This window comes from Plecotus auritus, assembly GCF_963455305.1.
Source record: "Plecotus auritus genome assembly, chromosome: 6".
Classification (NCBI taxonomy): domain Eukaryota; kingdom Metazoa; phylum Chordata; class Mammalia; order Chiroptera; family Vespertilionidae; genus Plecotus; species Plecotus auritus.
The window spans coordinates 94,490,046-94,510,611 of NC_137773.1; the positions used below are offsets into that span (position 1 = coordinate 94,490,046).

The 20,566-nt window shown below is 40.7% G+C and overlaps 2 protein-coding genes and 2 pseudogenes across 4 annotated transcripts in view; 3 read left to right on the forward strand and 1 right to left on the reverse strand.

The window, feature by feature from the left end:
- Positions 1-20,566, forward strand: part of LOC308251761 (olfactory receptor 7A10-like) — a gene marked incomplete at both ends in the record, with an annotated part of 299,707 nt that overhangs the window by 229,426 nt on the left and 49,715 nt on the right. The gene's annotated exons all lie outside the window — the stretch shown is intronic.
- On the reverse strand, positions 7,408-8,361 carry LOC308249728 (olfactory receptor 7A5-like; the record flags this gene model as incomplete). The annotated part of the gene is made up of 1 exon (XM_080671477.1): positions 7,408-8,361. One exon carries the CDS (start codon positions 8,359-8,361, stop codon positions 7,408-7,410), a length of 954 nt encoding a protein of 317 aa, XP_080527603.1.
- Positions 13,351-14,250, forward strand: LOC308250608 (olfactory receptor-like protein OLF4; annotated as a pseudogene). The gene has a single exon. The product of its transcript is annotated as an olfactory receptor-like protein OLF4 (transcript).
- The window catches only part of LOC308250609 (olfactory receptor 7A17-like), a 31,201-nt pseudogene continuing 26,953 nt past the window's right edge, over positions 16,319-20,566 (forward strand). Inside the window, exon 1 of the transcript in view lies at positions 16,319-16,338. The product of the transcript in view is annotated as an olfactory receptor 7A17-like (transcript). The remainder of the gene's footprint in view (positions 16,339-20,566) is intronic.

Sequence of the window (20,566 nt, forward strand, 5' to 3'; positions counted from 1 at the left end):
CCAAATAATATTTGCTTCCCAGATATATTCATTGTTTAATGTGAACTTCCTTCCTTTGCTTGTATTGAAATTGCTTCTCATTAAAAATAAAATTGCATATATTTCAAGTTCCAAGTCAAATTAAACATAAAAGGAGAACTTCGTGGGTGGCGGCAGCACGAGTGTTTATGTAGTGGCACTGTCATACATCTGGCAATATGATTATCTGAGATGGATGTCCTTGAAAAACAGCTTAGTCAGGTACTTGTGCTACAAAAATGCTCCTGTATTTCATACATAATTTCCAGGTTTTATTGTCTTATTTAGCTGAGGGTCCAATTGTGGCAATTATAATAAGGACCATAAGTGTCCATCTAGTCACATAGGGATTGGTCTCAGAAAAACATAGTAAGACCCAAGCTAGTGCCCAGGCTTTCCTACCCTATTGCATCATTATCAATAGACTGAGACTTACAGGGAACAATCATGAACTACCATAGTTACTGGCCAAACGTGATTATCAAATATCTATCTCCCAGTGGAATCTACTTGGAAGCATACATGAGAGGCTCAGAGACAGAAAGAGACAGTGAGGTGCCATTTATATAACATTCTGAGCTAAAGATGAGGTAAAGCACCTGGAGCTACAGAAGGGAGGAAGGACATTAGGACAATAAGAAGAAAAGATGCTCAGTAATTAGAAATTTTCCCTGCCCTAGATATAAGTCACAAAATGTTATCTCTGATGATAACTCTTATTATTGGCAAGACTCCAAATTTAAATTCTTTAAGGGAGAGGTAAAAGTTCCTATCTGGCAACTAAAGGGGAGCTCAGAGGCAATGTACAAAATAGAAGGTTTTTATAGGAGAAAGGGAGGGGAAAGGAGTTATTAAAAACAGAGAAAAAAAGGATTATTTGGAGGCCATGACATCTTTTATTTGGGGAAAGAGGAGAGGAAGGATTTCTACCATACAGATTCCCTCTTCTTTCTGAGGGGGATGGGGAGGACCCACGTGACAGATTACCTTACTGGTGCTTGACCAGAAACCAATGCTGCTTGATTAAAATTAAGCTTCTGGGAGATGTTGAAACTTCCATTAAATCCAGTATGAAATCTAGATTTATCATCATGGGTTTGTCACTGGAGTGATGCCATTTTGGACCTGCGGTTTTCTCTTTAACAATAGTATGGACATTAACAATATTAAACACAGAATATCCATAAATACAGAATATCTCTCCATTTATTTGTGCCTTTTTAAATATTTTTAGCAATGTTTTATACTTTATTTCTAGGTATTTAATTCTTTTTGATGCAATTAGAAATTGAATTGTTCTTTTAATATCTCTTCTAACTGTTCATATAGATGCAAACGAGTATTATACATTTGTTTTGTATCATTGTTGAATCTGTTTATTGGTTCTAAGAAATTTTTTAAATAATTCATTGGGAGTATAATAATATAAAATAAACTGAACATAGTTAACAGCAATATTTCTGAGTTAAAGGAGTTATGCAAAAATTAAGAGTACATACTGCACAGGTTCATATACATAACTCAAAACAACATAAAAGCTATAATATGTTTGTTATATAATTGTAAAAAATGTAATTAGCCCGATCCTCTGTTTCCTTATTTCTGCTGGTGATGTGGAATAATAAACCTAATTCCAGTAGATATTGGTAGAAATAAATAAAATGTTTTTTAAACATAGAGTATGTCTAATAACTCTTCCATAGGTAGGAATTGTATGTACATATACATGTATGTACATTGTATGTGATTTTCTTTCAAATAAACACAACACACAAAGACATAACACAGACACACTAATATTCTCACCTTTAATGTTGAAAGAAAATTTTAAAGAAACTTGGTGACAATAGAAATTACAGAATGAAAGATTAAATTAATATGAAACTAAAATAATTTAGAAATTTAGATACGACGAAGTAACGTAGAAGGTTGACCTTAATTTTAGTAACGAATTACATTTCCTACATTAACACACAAAGACCTCAAAGTCAGAACCACATTTACTTCTGTAACTCAAGAGTTTGTCCACCAGGAACCAGGTGAGTCACACATAGTGAACATGATATTTGTAGTGGAGAGATTAGATTCACCTTATTGGTAACACTGTGCAAGGAGAATGGGAAAGCTAGTGCTCAAAACTTGAACTCCTGGTTCTTTTACTGGCAGTTGGTTTGAAAGGGTGAAATTGGGGTTTGGGGTCTTCAGTGGGTGATCAGCTCATGTGATCAGCTCATTGTAACATCAACTCCAACTTCTGATTGGTTGGAGTGATGTTACAATGATATACTTTAGGAATTGTGATCATCAGTCATCCAATATCAGCTAGTCTGGGGTTTATGCGACTGTGGTCCATGAGAGTCACTGGTTTTCTACCTGGTGGAACATTTTAGTTCTTATAAAACCAACTCAAGGTATATGTCACTATGTTATCACAGATTCCAGAGGGGGGACTAGTGCCACAAGACCCTTACTAATGTCTGAAAAAGTCACTTTGGTGAATATAAGGAAAAGGTACTCAGGTCTGTTTCCTTGCAATGAGACATTGTGGGTAGGATCTTTGTTTGAGAAGGGTTTCTGGCTTGGTTTCAATTTTATGAAATTGGGAATTCACAAGATCTGCTAATGGAGCAGAATCACCAAACTGACTTTAGATTTTTTTTCTTCCACTTAATGTGAAATTTCAACACAAATGCCTTTACCAAGGAAGCTAATAGACTAGATTAACAATGATGGGGACTGATTGCCTTGATGGTCCCTATCAATGGACTCCTTGTATTCTCTCACTTTGCAATATGACCTTCACCCCCTATAGCAGATTGAGTTTGTTTGCCCACCACTTGAATCTTATGGGTTTCTTTGACCAGGATAATGTGGTAGAAGTGATGTTGGGCTAATTCTGAGCCTTGCACACATCTGTCTGTTGGAATTCAGCCATGGCTGTGTAAACAAGCCCAGATCATCTGGAATAAGCCTCCAGCTCCAGTGTGCCTGCTGAAGCCACTAGACAAGCCTATCACCAGTCAATCCAAAACTTGTGCGAGAGACTCATCCAAGGTCAGCTGAGCCACTGCCCTGACCAGAAGCATAACAGAGACCAGATCTGCCCAGTTACCCCTATTTCCACACTTTAAGTTGTGGAGTAGTGAGGCAATTTGATACATGAAAATCACTAACTGACACAATAACTTTATTAAGTAAAATTGAGAAAATTTAGGAAGCAGAAGGTTAAGCAAATTGCCTTGGTTAAGCAATGGTCACAAAGCTAGTAAGTGCTGAAACTGGGGCACGAACACAGGCTACTTAGCTCCAGAGTCTGCTCTACTAATCAGTATTTGTTCTGCTACTGCTGCTATAGCAGTGCATGAAAAAGTGTTCTTATTTCTAAGATATCATTCCACCAATTATGCAAGCACATTCAGAGGCAGATCCAAACCTGGGGCAACTGATTAGCCCCTACTATGGCCACCTTGACCAGTTATGAGACCAGCAAGATCTCAACCTAGCTGGATGTGAGGCACTTTATATGTATCAGTCAGTAGCATTTAGAAATAGAATTCCACTGTTTTAACACCTGAGGGCTGAAGAGTCATTTTGTCACAAAAATAAAACAAACCTAAAATTTGTGTGAAACCGCATAAGACCCTGATTAACCAAAGCAATTCTGAGAAAGCAAAACAAAGCTGGAGGTAACCCATTCCTTGATTTCAAACTATATTATAAAGCTACTAGAGGCCCAGTGCATGAAGATTTATGCAAAAATGGGCCTTCTTTCCTCTGGCTGCCTGCACTGCCTTTGCTCTGGTGTGAGCCACCTTTTCACTCAGGCCCTGAGCCACCTTTACACCTTACCACACTTCCCAGAGGCCCAGAGTGGCTGGGGTGGTGCGGAACACCTGTGTCATCACCATGGTCACAATGCAAGCATCCCCCCCGAGCCCTGCCTCCCAGACGCTCAGCACCTGTGTATGCAAATTAATCCACCATCTTTGTTGGGTTAATTTGCGTACTCACTCCTGATTGGCTGCTGGGCGTTGTGAAAGTATGGTCAATTTGCATCTTACTCTTTTATTAGTGTAGATCAGGGGTCCTCAAACTTTTTAAACAGGGGGCCAGTTCACTGTCCTTCAGACCGTTGGAGGGCCGGACTATAGTTTAAAAAAAAAAACTATGAACAAATTCTTATGCGCACTGTGGGCCCGGGATGAGTCGGCTGCTAAGCAGGACAGGCAGCGGAACCCGGCAGGCCGGATAAATGTTCTCGGCAGGCCGCATGTGGCCCGCGGGCCATAGTTTGAGGACGCCTGTAGATAGTAATGAAAGCAATATAGTTCTGGTATAAAAACAGACACATAGATCAACTGAAAAGATTAGAGGACCAAGAAATAAACCCACACACATATGGTCCTTAATTTAGGAGATAGGAGTCAAGAATGTTAAATAAGGAAAGGACAGTATCTCCAATAAACTGTGCTGGGGAAACGGGACAACCACAGGCAAAAGAATGAAACTGAGTCATTATTAAAGGGTTCAGAATGAGTCACCCCAAAACATGTACTTGGATTATTTTTGAGCTGTAGGCAACTGAGACCGAGAGTCCAAGGGAAACTTTTACTTCTCCCTTAAAGAATTTAAGTTTTGGGTTTTTCTTATAATAAGAGTTATTATCAGAGAAAACATTTATGACCTATATATGGGGCATGGCAAATTTCTAATTACTGAACATCTGCTCTTCTCATTGTCCTGCAATGTCCTTCCTTCCTTCTGAAGCCTCAGGAGCTTTACCTCATCTTTAGCTCAGAATGTCACATATACACTACCTCACTGCTCCTCCTGTCTCTGAACCTCTCACGGATGTTCCCACATAGGTTCCACTGGGAGAGAGATATTTGATAATCCATTTTTGGCAGTAACTGTGGTAGCTTTTAAGAATGCTCAGTTAATTACAACACTGAAACATAGAAATTAGGTATAAAATACAGTAGAGTGTTTGACTAAACGTTTGTTTCAAATACACCCATCACAAATAATCATATTGCCAGATGCATGACACAGCTACTACCTAAGCACTCATATTGCCCTCACCCATGAAGTTCCCCTTTTATTTTAAATTTAATGATTTTGTTTTGGAATAATTAATATATGGAATTTTATTCTTAATTAGAAACATTTTCAAAACAAGCAAAGGGAGAAACTTCACATTAGACAATAGATATATCTAGGGAGCAAAGTTCATTTGGAATTACACACAGGAACAGACATAGAATTTGTGAGATATTTACACAAGATTTAACATGTTATAAATTCCCCTTTTGAAAACCCTGAGTAACCTGGACAATTGACCACATGGATGACCCTGCTTTTCCTTCCACTGCCTCAATTCCTGCTCTTAGGTTTCAAATAAAAATCAAACCCAAAATATATAAAGTACTCATACAATTCAACAAAAGGAAGACAAACAGCCCAATCAGAAATAGGGTGGAAGACCTAAATAGATACTTCTCCCAAGAAGGACGCACAAACGGTCAAGAGTCATATGAAAAAATCCTCAATGTCATTAATCATCAGAGAGATGCAAATTAAACCACAATGAGGTGCCTCCTCACACCTGCCATAATGGTTACTAACAATAAATCAACTAACAGCAAGTCCTTGTAAGGATGTGGAGAAAAGGGAACCCTAGTACACTGATAGGGGGAATGCAGACTGGCACAGCCACGGTGGAAAACAGTGTGGAGTTTCCTCAAAAAAAAAAAAAATAGAACTTCCATTTCACCTAGTGATCCCACTTCTAGGAATATAACCTAAGATGTCTGAAACACTAATAAGAAAGAATAAGTACCTCTATGTTCATAGCAGTGTTATTTACAATAGCTAAGATCTGGAGACAGCCCACGTGCCCATCCATTGAAGAATGGATAAAAACAACAACAACAATGGTGCATTTATACAATGGAATACTATGCAGTTGGAAAAAAAAGGATCTCTTACCTTTGAGATAGCATGGAGGTGCCTGGAGAGTATTATGCTAAATGAAATAAGTCAGTCAGAGAAATTCTTGAACAAAATAAAGTGCCAAACAAAATAGATCCAGAGACATGGAAGCATGCAACAGACTGTGGATCTTCAGAGGGAAGGGAAGGGGAGGCGGAAATTCACCAAAGAACTTATATGGATATATGAATAACCCATGGACACAGATAATAGTGGGGCAAGGCCCAGGATGGGGAGTTTTGGGAGAGGAGGGAGTGGGGTCAATGGAGGGAGAAAAGGACATCTGTAACACTTTCAATAATAAAGATACATTTAAAAAATCAAACCCACAAAACCATAGCCATCCTGCCTTTGGTCCCCAGTACAGGCAGAGTCCTTCAGCCCAAGCCCATTTCTCTCTCTCTCTTTCACACACATACACACATGCATACACACAGCTTCCTGTGTGGCTTTTGGGCATACAGGACCTGTGAGTAATAAACCTTAAGTTTTCATAGTTCCATGATGGTTATTGTAATTATAGTAAGGACCACAAGAGTCCATCCACGCAGGACATTGACTCTGGTCTGAGGAACAACTAGTAAGAACCAGGCCAGTACCCAGGCATTCCTATCCTATTGCATCACTATTAATAGACTGAGACTTATAGGGAACAATGATAAAATCTATAATATCAGGAAGAGCAGTTAAGGTACCAATGTACAGAGAATGAGGGACACATGGTGAAAACTGAGGTTTAAGATTTTATGGAATGAAATTATACAATGGATTAGGTAGCCAAGTGCAGTTTTCTACATGAGTAATACCACTTATTACTCTTCTACCTACAAAACAGAACAAATTACTTACAATGATATATGTCATTTGAGAAGAAATTTTTCTTAAGACATCAATGTTTCTAGTGAAGTAAATGAAAACTTCTCACTATTTCTGACCAAGGTTGGAAAATTCTTTGGGAAGGTTAAAAAAGGACAAAGGGAAAACTGTCTATATAACAAAGCAGGAAGATTAATATAATGGTTACTTAAATTGTATAGAGAAGTTGAAACAAACAAAGGAAATTCAAGGACAGAATAAAAGGAACAAATCTGGCCCGGCCTATGTTTCTCAGTGGCTGAGCGTCAACCTATGAACCAGGAGGTCACCATTGGATTTCTGGTCAGGACACATGCCCAGGTAGTGGGTTCCATTCTGAGGAGGGGGTATGCAGGAGGCAGCAGATTAATACTGTACTTTCATCATTGATGTTTCTATCTCTCTCTCCCTCTCCCTTCCTCTCTGAAATCAATAAAAATATATTTTAAAAAACCATAAGGAACAAGTCTAAAAAACACAATGTGATTAAAGAATCACAATTTCTGGTTTTTAGTTCTGTAGCCCCAAAACCATGGGCACTTTTTACCTCGAGATGATTGTGCCCTTTGTACCTGCCATCCCATAGAATCCTTTCAGAGCCCTCTTTATGTCCTTGTTCCTGAGACTGTAGATGAAGGGGTTCAGCATGGGTGTGACCACAGTGTACATCACTGAGGCTGCTGCACTTGAGTGTGAGCTTTGGGCAGCAGCAGAGCTGAGATACACTCCTATGCTTGTTCCATAAAATAAGGAGACAACTGAGAGGTGAGATGCACAGGTAGAAAATGCCTTATACTTCCCTTCAGACGATGAGATTGCACGTATGGAGGACACTATCTTAGAGTAAGAGTAAATGATGCCAGTGAGGGGACCACCACCCAGTAGCACAGCTACAAAATACATCACCATGTTATTAAGAAAGGTGTCAGAACAGGCAAGTTGGACCACCTCTTTGAGTTCACAAAAATAGTGCGGGATTTCCAAGTTTGTACAGAAGGACAAAGGCAACACAATTAAACTTTGTACCAAGGATATCAGGGCACCCATGATCCAGGACATCAGAACCAGCAGTCCACATAGCCGGGAGTTCATGATGACCATATAGTGCAGGGGGTGACAGATGGCCACATACCTGTCATAGGCCATTACAGCTAGAAGGAAGTCATCCAGTCCTGCAAAGAATATGAAAAAATACATCTGTGTGATGCAGGCTTCATAGGTGATGACTCTGCTCTGTGTCTGGATGTTCCACAGCATCTTTGGGATGGTGGTCGAAGTGAAACAGATGTCTACCAAGGACAGGTTGGAGAGGAAGAAGTACATGGGTGTGTGGAGGTGGGAGTCTGAGCTGACGGCCAGGATGATGAGCAGGTTTCCCAACACAGTGATCAGGTACATGGAGAGGAAAAGCCCAAATATGAGGGGCTGCAGTGCTGGTTCCTCTGAAAATCCCAGAAGAAGAAATTCTGAAATCAGAGTATCATTCCCAGGTCCCATGGGGTGGAGGCGACTAGTAGGAAAGAAAAAATAGCATGATTCGTTTTTAAATAATGGCCATTACAAGCACAGTTTAAATGCTACAATTATATTTTGTAATAAAGCAACAATAGTTATTTTTTGTACATATCATCCTCATGACATCTCTGATTAGGGATTCCTGTCTTCCTCAATCTTTGTTTCCAAGGTGCTCATGGATTACACTGTTTTCATGAGAAATGCTTTCATGCACTTGAGGAATATTTATTGACATTTCCCACCTGTAGGGAAAGTGAACAGGATGCTCAGAAACAAAATTCTTAGAATAATGATAGTTAAAGAACACATACAATATAATGTACAGTATATGTCATATACCAAGTTAGATGGTGTCATGTGGATAAAAAAAGAAAGCAGGTATAAAAGAGAGTGGGTGGGTGTTATTTTATACTGGGAGTTCAGGAAGCCCTGCAAACAAGGTGACAATGGAACAGAGACCTCAAGGAAGACAGAGGGGGTGACATGAGGTATTTGGGGTGGTGGTTAAGTAGGAAAAGAGGTAGTGCAAAAGCCCTGAGATGACACTTGATATAGGTGTTAAAGACTCGAAAAGGACACAGAATGGTGAAATAGAATAGAGTCAAGGAGGCACAAAAGAAAATATTAGAGTGCATCATACATAGTGAGGGTATATGGTTCCCTTTGTTCAGGTGTGTGTGTGTGTGTGTGTGTGTGTGTGTGTGTGTGTGTGTGTTTCTGTGTTTCTGTGCAAAAGTTGCTATCACAATGTAAAAGGCATGTCTTGTTTAGGGACACAGTAAAAATAATCTGGAATTCAATGCAATAAATGCACGAACAGTGTAAAAGGCCAGTTCCTGCTAATGATGGAAAAATAATAGGAGTGCAGAGCCCACCAGAGAGCCAGGTGCACTGGTTCTGGCACTTGATCCATGGCACCTGGTCGTCCGTGAGCATTCTCTGAGATCTCCTTCTACTCACTCTTGTGCTGATAGAGAAAGACCCACAGAATGTAAGAAGAGTTCCCAGGTCCATCAGGCACTAGCTGGATAAGAGTGAATTAGAACTCACAGCTCCCTGACTCTAAGTCAGTGCTTTTCTACTCTGCAAGGCTGCCTCACTATGTCAATGCTTCACAAAGAAAAGGAAATGTGAAGGTTGAAATAGAAAGAATCCTGAGAGCTGAGCAGATAGAACGGAGGGGTCAATTCCTGCTATGGGAGGAGAGACGCCATGGAATTGTGTTCTGAGATGGTGAGAAGAAAGCGGCTGAGCCAAAACCGGTTTGGCTCAGTGGATAGAGCATCAGCCTGCGGACTCAAGGGTCCCGGGTTCGATTCCGGTCAAGGGCATGTACCTTGGTTGCGGGCACATCCCCAGTAGGGGGTGTGCAAGAGGCAGCTGATCGATGTTTCTCTCTCATCGATTTTTCTAACTCTCTATCCCTCTTCCTTCCTCTCTGTAAAAAAAAAAAAAAAAAATCAATAAAAAAAAAAATATATATAAAAGAAAGTGGCTGAGAAGGAATAAGTTGTTAGAAACCCTTCAGAGATAAGGACACCAAATTGTGGGATCTTGAGTCCATCCCTTTCACTATTTCTCAGCCTGACTGTTCCCCAGAAGACATGGTTATTACAAGCTTTACTTCTCCCCACAATGCTTTCCCACAGTGCTCACTCTGGCACCCCCAATGGCATCACTCACTGGATTTGGCTCTACTGGTCCTTCCTTCCTTGGACAATTGATGTGGATAGGGCAAAAAATTGAGGTGAAGTTCTGGTTTTCCAGAGCAGTTGAATATCTTAGAGAGGCACAGAGAGGATGCTTTTAGCCTGTGTCTGAGGAGCTGCAGGTGAGTCTGCAGAAGGAGGTCCAGAGGCTGAATTCTCAGAGCTCCTCATTAAATGAACTGTGTTACTGTTGCTCAGTTCTCTAAGCAATTCAGCTCCCTTGAAACCAAGTGGCCATAAATAGAAGGCAACTTTTCTGCCAGTTCAGTCTCCATGGGTTCACCTTGGGGGCCAGATGCATATTCAATTCCTACTGATGGGTCCACCTCCCCTAGAATAAACATCTCCACAGGGTATGTAAGCGTTCATGCAGGACACCTGGACAGGTTAGCATCTTGAGCTTGTGAGTCACATTGAGTGTTCGACTCAGAGATTTAGTGATGTCCCTGACCACACCCATGCCAAATAGGAACCTCCCAGAAACTTCTCTTTGACCTCAACTATGAAAACCAGAGATTGATTCTGAGGATGCACTTGATGGGGGGTAAATTATTTTGGCTTCAGAGATAGAGTTTTCTTTGTACAAGTTCTCTAGATCCAATTATTCCATTTTTTCCACTGGGTTAAAGGCATTCATATCTTTAAACTCATATAGGTACATATTTTTTTCTGGCCAGCAAGGCTATTCAGAGCATTCCTTTATGATGGGAAAGAGTACTTTGAATATAAAATCAGTACCTGATAGTGACTTAGAGCAGTCACTGCCAAACATATTTTTAAAGAACTAGATAAGTTTATTATTGGACCATCAGTGCTCTGTTGCAGCTGCTTAACTGTGCCATTGTAGTGTGAAAGCACTGGTTGGCAATACCCAATGGATGAGCTTGGTTGTAGGTATTTATTTTCTGTGGATTCTGTAACAACTAAGTCCCAACTGGGTGGCTTAAAACAACACGAATTTATTTCATCAGGTTCTTGATGCCAGAAATCTAAACTCTGGGTGTCAGAAAGGCTGCACTCCCTGTAGAGGCTCCAAGGGAGGCTGTGCTCCTTGCCTCATCCTGCTATTAGTGCCTCCAAGCATCCCTGAGCTTTGTGGCTGCATCACTCCAATCTCAGGAGACATATGATCTTCTTTTCTCTGTGCCTCTCCACTGTATATCTTATATGGAGCCTGGTCATTGGTTTTAGGGTCCAATTGGCTAATCCAGGATGATTTCATCTTGAGATCCTTAATTACATCTAGAAAGAGCCATTTTTCAAATAAGGTCACGATTACAGTTACTGGGAGTTAGAATGTAGACATATCTTTTACAGGGCTACCATCACCCTATTGATAAAACCTCTTTACAAAAACAGGCTTTGGGTGGGATTTGCTCTTAGGAAGTACTTTGCTGACCCCTGATTTAAGTGTGTAGATTCAGACTCGGGAAGTAAGTAAATCAGATACCAAACTGTAAAATTAAAAGAAAAGTTAAGCCCTAACTGGTTTGGCTCAGTGGAAAGAGCATCAGTCTGGGGACCCAAAGGTTCCAGGTTCGATTCCAGTCAAGGGCACATGCCTGGGTTGCTGGCTCGGTCCAACGTGCAAGAGGCAGCCAATCAATGATTCCAGCTCATCATTGATGTTTCTATCTCTCTTCCTCTCCCTTCCTCTCTGGAATCAACAAAAATATATTTTTTTAAAAAAAGAAGAGTTAAATCTGGCTTCTTTTCTGCTGGTGGGAAGCTCCAGGAAATTTATATCACACGGGCTCTGCTCAGTCTCCCCAGACCTTGGCTGAAGTAACTGTCAGACCCATTCAGCATCCTGACTTTCCTCCCAATATGACTCTCCCTATGCCAGTGTCCATTAAAGTCAACCTGAAGTACCTCAAAACTTAGCTCTAGGAGAACTTAGCTGAGTGGAGGCTCAGCCAGGAGCTGTCCTTGGTTTCTGCTGATGGTTCCAATAACCTAACAAGCAATTCTCTTATGAAGGCACCTTTCAAATCTATAGGATAGTGTAAGGAGTGCAGACTACCTGATTTAAATTATAAACAGAAGCAGTCCACCCGTGAAAGCCATGAGCCTCTATCAGACCTGACAAGAAAATATTTGAGAAATCTGCTTGAACTTCATACAGAGGACAAATGCCTGCTACTATCATGTATGTGATCACTGTTCTGAAATTTCAAACCAATGCAACCAAAGAAAAAAAAAGCAATAGTAGGCTCAGGTCTTGGGTAAAAGTAAAATAATCATATTTTCAGATGTTAAAATTGGCTACCTAAAATGCATAAGAAGGCTATTGCAACTAAGAAGTATTTTTTTTTTAAATATATTTTATTGATATTTCACAGAGAGGAAGGGAGAGGGATAGAGAGCTAGAAACATCAATGAGAGAGAGACATCGATCAGCTGCCTCCTGCACACCCCCCACTGGGGATGTGCCCGCAACCAAGGTACATGCCCTTGACCGGAATCGAACCCGGGACCCTTCAGTCCACAGGCCGACTCTCTATCCACTGAGCCAAACCGGTTTTGGCCTAAGAAGTATTTTGATCAGTCTAAATTTAAAAAACAAGCAGGTATTGCCCAGCCGGTGCTGCTCAGTGATTGAGCATCAACCCATGAACCAGAAGGTCATGGTTGGATCCCTCATCAAGGCACATGCCTGGGTTGTAGGCCTGAGTATCTGAAACAAATGTCCCCCTCTGGGTCTTTGCACTGACTCTTCCCACAGCCCGGCACACACTTCCCCCAGATAACTTCCTGACTCCCACTCTGTCTTCCTCTAGGACTCTGTTCAAATATCACTTTGCGGGTCTTTCTGAACTCTCAGTAAAATACAACACCTCTATTCAAATTACTTTATGCCTGCTTTTGTTTTTCATAGCACCTGTCACTATCTGACAGAGCGTATGTTTTTCTACTTGGTAATTTATATCCTTTCTCTATCATTGGATTGTAGAAAACTTTATTTCTCAGCATTCTATACTCTTACCCTAGAAGATAGTGAGTACTCAACATAAATTCCTCAAATGCATAAAAGAATTTTCCATTAAGACTGTATATCACATGACCTCTGGGGGGTAAACTGAGTGTAGGACAGGAATTCCTAATTACGGTTATCACAGCAGACCCCTTAAAGGCGACATAATCAATATAAGTACATAATTTCTTGACTGAAAAAACATGAATTCTAGCATTTCACTATGTTAATACCCACATGTGTAAAATTAATCATATTATATTTCTTCCTCGTTTTGACCACTACCACATGGTAAAAGGCAATGATACCCCAATTTCAGAATTTCTTCTGAAACTTTCAGAGGAACCAGAACTGCAGCCCCTCATATTCGGGCTTTTTCCTCTCCATGTACCTGATCACTTTGCCCAGAAACCTGCTCATCATCCTGGCTGTCAGCTCAGACTCCCACCTCCACACACCCATGTACTACTTCCTCTGCAAGTTGTCCTTGGTAGACAACTGTTTCACCTCCACCACCATCCCAAAGATGCTGTGGAACATCCAGACACAGAGAAAAGTCATCACCTATGAATGCTGCATTAACCAGATGTATTTTCTCACACTCTTTGAAGGTTGGGACAACTTCCTTCTAACTGTGATGGCCTATGACAGGTATGTGGCCATCTGCCACCCACTGCACTACACAGTCATCATGAACCCCCAGCTCTGTGGACTGCTGGTTCTGGTGTCCTGGATCATGAGTGTTTTGAATTCCTTGTTACATAGCTTAATGATATCAAGACTGTCCTTCCCTGCAGAATTAGAAATCCCCCACTTTTTCTGTGAACTTAAGCAGATGATCAAATTTGCCTGCTCTGACACCTTTCTTAATGACACTGTGTTGTATTTTACAGCTGGGCTGTTGGCTGGTGATCCCAAGCTGGGATCCTTTACTCATACTCTAAAAGATTGTACTCCTTATGTAGAATGTCATCAGTTCAGGGGAAGTATAAAGCATTTTCTACCTGTGCATCTCACCTATCAGTAGTCTCCTTATTTTACTGTACCATCCTAGGTGTGTATCTTAGTTCTGCTCCTATCCACACCTCACAGTCAAGTTCAGTCGCTTCAGTGATGTACACCATGGTCACACTTATGATGAACCCATTCATCTACAGTCTCAGGAACAAAGACATAGGATGGCTATGAATTGCTTCTTGGGGATGGCAGGTATGAAAGGGACAATTGTTCTGGGCTAAATAAGTGCCTTTGATTGCATGGCTCAACCCCTTGAAACCAGAAGCTGTGATTGATCATGTGGAGGAGAACTGGGTCCTTCTCTTTATTTCCAGGCATGTCCCTTTTTTGTATTCAGCTTCTCTATATAAGTAACTCACTTTATTAAGCTTCTGCTATAACATATAGAGTTTTCTGTTTTTACAATTTTTATACAACCTCCAAGATTTTCTCAACATTGGATCAGAAATATTTGGAAATTTCCATATTTTTCATGGGACAACTTGGATTTCTCTAAAATAATTTCTTCTAAAGTGACATATAGTAGGCTAAGCTCTTTTCCTCTAGTTTTCCTGAAAAAAAAAAATCAGGGTTTATTACTCATATGGACAAAACTACATGTGGCATCTAAGGACTTTTATTTAATTTTATTTTACAGGAAAATATGAAACCAGATTTCACTTTGCATCTGTCATTCATTTTTACGTCATTATCTCTTCCTAATAATGTATATTTTAAATGTTTTTCCATTTAAGTCTCAGCCTATTGATAAAAAAGATATTCAATATAAATGCCTGGGGCACTCACGGGGGCCTTGAATTCTTGTGACTCTGACCTGAGCCAACGTTGTGGCTGGACCAGCCCTTGTGGTTCTTATAATTATGATTGCAAGATGCACACCAGCAACAACCTTCAGAAAACCTGGTAAAAGCAAGGTTCATTGCTCAGAAATCCTGCTATACACCCTGCCTGAAGTCTACAGAGGAGGTCATGGGGAGAGAGGGAGGAGGAGTTGGAGGAAAGCGGAGAATGAGGAGAAGGAAGGGAAGGAGGTAGGGGAAGGAAGAAGAGAGACGGGGGAAAGAGAGAGAAAACACAACCGTGGTCTCTGCATCTATTACAGTCCAAGGCAGGATGCATTGACTTTCAAATTTTCACTCTTTCTTGGTGAATTTAAAACTTAAGAGCAGGGGTTAGTGTGTGAAAAGTGAAAAGGAGAGTTGTTCATGAGGTCAGTTATTTATGTTATCCAGGGCTTTCCATAAGGAGAACTTCCTGGGCCAGTTGGCCTGGGTGCTTATCTCATAGCTGTGTCACAGAGGTGGCCATATGTTTATTCAACGTGGTTATCCTTCAAATGAATGACTTGGAAATTTAAAGTTCAGTGTCAGGCAATTACACTACAAACATGCTATTCTGCTTTATAACTGGTCTCCTGGCTTATGATGCTATTCAGCTCAGTGTCTTCAATTCCTACTATAGGCACTGACAAAAATTGACTATCAAATGTATATCTACATAGAAAGGCAAGTTTTCATCAGTTAATCTAATATGGGTTTAATGTCAGAGATGACCTGAAATATGAAGAGGCAAAATTGTTAAGCACTAATTTTGTTACTGTGCAAAGTATTGCGTTTTCTTTTTTATTTAGTTTTAATTTTTTACTAGACGCCCAATGCAAGACATTTGTGCACTGGGTGTGTGCTGGACCACTCAGCCCAGCTTGTGCCCTTTTGCAGTCCAGGAGCCCTCAGGGATGTCTGACTGATGACTTAAGCCCTCTACTCCCAGAGAGTGGGCCTAAGCTGGCAGTCAGACATCCTCAACGCTGCCACAGAGGCGGGAGAGGCTTCCGCCACTGCCACTGTGCTCTCCAGCTGTCAGCCCTGCTTCTGTTTGAGCAGCACTTCCTCTGTGGTAGCTCACTGACCACCAAGGATCAGCTCCTGCATTGATCGTCTGCCCCCTGGTGATCAGTGCATATCATAGAGACCAGTCATTCAGCAATTTGGTTGATTTGCATATTACCCTTTATTATATAAAATTTTTTTACAACAAAAACATGATATAAAAACAACATTGATAAAAACAATGACTGATAAATTGATTAAACTTATTCTAATATCTCCTTGTGTACCACATTAAGAATAAAAACACTTTTAGAGTGCTTGACTAATTTCCCTTGTGATGAAGTCTTTACAACTTTAACTTTAATGCCACATGCTCTTCGAACTCGAGAGAAAGCAACATATAACTGACCATGTCCAAAAATGAGTTCAGGTAGGAATAGTCCTAATTTATCTAGAGTTTGTCCTTCTGATTTATTAATAGTCATCCCAAATGCTGGCATCATGGGAAACTGTCTTTGAATTAATTTAAATGGGAGGCCCATGTCAGGCAGAGATGCCGACTTCTTTCAGCTTAAGAGGTATGTTGTGCCAATAGTTGGTCTTCAGACATATTCTGTCAATGATGATGCCACTTTCTTTCAGCTTCAGAATGTCAACAAAAACAACCAAATTCACAATGAACAATGACAGATCAAAACACATGCTTGCGATTGGCACCAACAATAACTTTATATGTATTGTGCATGCATGAGTCAACATTTATTTTTTTCAGCTTTTTTTAATTTCAAGAAAAACTATTTTAGATGAGGAGACAAAATGGCGGCAGAATAGATGGATGTGTCCTGAGCCTTGTCCCGGAGCAGATAGAGGGAGCAGCTGAAACGAGTGGAATCCAGCCTGAATTGGCGAAGGAGGCGCAGTTTGTGAGACAGTTTGCAGCCGGGAAGGGCAGAGATCTCCCCGATAAAGGTAAAGTCAAAGATCTAAGCAGTAGAATCTGCCGGACCTCTGAGCCCAGAAGGTCAGGGAGAAACTACACAGCGCCAAGCCGTGTCCCTGAGGACAGGCAAAGCGTCTGACTGAAAAAAAAAAAAAAAAAAAAAAGGGGTCCACGGGACTGTGGGAGGTAGGGGATTTTAGACCTTGGAGTCTGGATTTGGGATCTGAGCTCTAAGGCAGCCCTGAAGAGCTGCCGGACGCACAGTGCCAGCAAGAGAGGAACTTGCAGAGATGTGGTCCCTCCTCGTGCTGGGGCCTGTGCCTTTCTCCACTGAACCTGGTTCGTAGGACCCTTAGGATACAGATGCTTACCTGTGGTTGAAATGCAGAAGAGGGAGTGGGGTTGTGGAATCTGGGAGAGTAGGCAGCGGATGGTCCAGGAGAGGTGGAAGCCAGTCTGGTGCTGAGTCATATCTAGGCCCCATCGCCATTTTCTCCTGAGAGATATCCCCTCCCTACAGTCTCCAGGCAACCAATATAGCCACACCCAGATCCCACACTGAGTAACACCATGGAATCTCAATACTCCCTGAGGCCATAGGATCTGCCCTAAAGAGAAATCCTTAGAAGTTAGGCACCTCAATTACACAGCTACACTGCCAGAGCCCTTCAGAGTGCTTCAGTGTGCCTTGCTGGCAAACTTACCACGGGTGCTCCTGTGAGCCGCCACTGAGAGTAAGCGCCTATCCACCACAGGTGCAGCAGTGAAAGCTGAGTCTGCCCACCCCATAACTACAGAACTCTGGGCATCACAGTCACACCTTTCCAGAGTGCAGGCCCCCTGAGCCACATCACTCCAACAGACAGTTCCTTGGTGCCACTGTGAGTCCCCACTGGGCACGCATGATTTCAATTAAGGGTGCAAGACAGCAAAAATTGGGATACTCCCCTCCACGGCTGCTGACTTCTAGACACCGCAGTTGTGCCTCTCAAGCTAACAGGCCTACATCAAGAGAACCCAAATAGCTCAAGTAGGGAGCTACACTAGATTAACAAGCCCAGGAGAACTGAGAGATTACACCAGTAGCACCATCACCAAAAGAACCTGGGTAGCAAAGCAATTGGGTTTACAATTAAAACATTACAGGAAAACATGGGGAGACAAAAAAGCAACTCCCAAAGGAAAGAAAAAGAGGAATCACCAGAAAGGGAGTTAAATGAAATTGAGGCTAGTAGCTTAACAGAGAAAAAATTCAGAGTAATGGTTATAAGGATGTTTAAATGGATGGATGACAAATACACACAACTCAATGAGAACTATAAGGAGCTGAATGAGAATGTCACCAACATGAAAAGAAACCAAGAAGAGATGAAGAATGACATAGCTGCAATAAAGAACACATTGGAAGGCATAAACAGTAGACTAGAAGAGGCTGAGGACCGCATCAGCGAATTAGAAGACAAGGTAGGAAAAAACACACAAACACAGCAGCAACTGGAAAGAAGACTTAAAAAGCAAGAGGAGAGCCTAAGGGAGCTTTGGGACAACACAAAATGAAACAATATTAGAATAATAGGGATACCAGAAGGAGAGAAAGAGAAGCAAGGAATAGAAAACCTGTTTGAAGAAATAATGACAGAAAACTTCCCTGATATTGGCAAGAAAAAAACTATGCAAGTCCAGAAGTACATAGAGTGCCAAACAAGTTGAACCCCAAAAGACCGACACCAAGACACATCACAATTAAATTGGCGAACACTAATGACAAAGTAAGAATCTTAAAGGCTGCCAGAGAGAGACAGAAAGTTACCTACAAGGGCTCTCCTATTAGAATATCAACTGATTTCTCAACAGAAACACACCAGGCCAGAAGGGAAGGGAATGAAATATACAAAGTGATGAAAAGCAAGGGTTTGAATCCAAGAATACTATACCCAGCAAGGCTATCATTCAAAATTGAAGGTGGAACCAGGAGCTTCACAGACAAAAAAGGGCTAAGAGAGTTTATCACTACCAAGCCAGCAATGCAAGAGATGCTAAAGGGACTGCTTTAAAAAGAAGAAAGAGAAAGGCAAAAAGAAACACAAACACTAAGGAAAAATATGACAATAAACATGTACTTGTCAATAATAACATTAATCATAAATGGATTAAGTGCACCAATCAAAAGACATAGGGTAGCTGAATGGATAAGAAAACATGACCCATATATTTGCTGTCTACAAGAGACCCACCTCAAAGCAAAGGATTCACACAGACTCAAAGTGAAGGGATGGAAAAACATTTTTCAGGCAAATGGAAATGAGAAAAAACCTGGGGTTGCGATACTTATCTCTGATAAAATAGACCTGAAAGTAAAGGCCATAACAAGAGATAAGGAAGGCCACTAAATAATACTAAAGGGAGCAATTCAACAAGAAGATATAACTCTGGTAAACATATATGCACCCAATGCAGGAGCACCCAAATACATAAAAGAACTCCTAGAAGATATCAAGGGAGAGATCAACAACAATACAATCATAGTAGGAGACTTTAATACACCACTGACATCACTGGATAAATTCTCTAGACAAAAAATCAGCAAAGAAACAGCAATTCTAAATGACACACTAGATAAAATGGACCTAATTGACATCTTCAGAGCATTTCACCCCAAAACCACGGAATATATGTTCTTCTCAAGTGCACATGGGACATTTTCAAAAATAGACCACATACTGGGTCACAAGCAAAGTCTCCCCAAATTCAAAAAGATTGAAATCATTATCAAGCATTTTCTCAGACCACAATGGTATAATATTAGAAATAAACTATAATAAAAACATTCCAAAAAATTCAAACACTTGGAGGCTGAATAGCATGCTATTAAACAATGATTGGGTGATCAACGAGATCAAAGAAGAAATTAAAAACATCCTGGAGACTAATGACAATAAAAACACAACAATGCAATTGCTATGGGACACAATGAAAGCAGTCCTGAGAGGGAAGTTTATAGCTCTACAGGCTTACCTCAAAAAACAAGAAAAAATGCTAATAAATGATCTAACTCAACAACTCAAAGAATTAGAAAGAGAGCAACAAGAAAAGCCCACAGTGAGCAGAAGGAAGGACATAATAAAGATCAGGGAAGAAATGAATGACATAGAGACTGAAAAAACAATACAAGAGATCAACAAAACCAAGAGCTGGTTCTTTAAAGGATAAACAAGATTGATGAACCTCTAGCCAGGCTCACCAAGAAGCAAAGAGGAGGACCAAAATAAACAAAATCAGAAATGAAAGAGGAGAAATAACAACAGACCCCACCGAAATACAAAGGATTGTTAAAAAATACTATGAACAACTCTATTCCAACAAACTGGACAACCTGGAGGAAATGGACATATTCCTAGAAAAATATAACCTTCCAAAACTCAATCAGGAAGAATCTAAACATCTCAATAGGCTTATAACTATGGAAGAAATTGAAGCAGTCATCAAAAAGCTTCCAGCAAACAAAAGCCCAGGGCCAGATGGCTTCACAGGAGAGTTTTACCAAACATTCAAGGAAGAACTAAAACCTATCCTTCTCAGACTATTCCAGAAAATTCAAGAGGAAGGAACACTTCCAAGCTCCTTCTATGAAGCCAGCATCACCCTAATACCAAAACCAGATAAAGATAACACAATGAAAGAGAATTATAGGCCAATATCCCTCATGAATATAGATGCC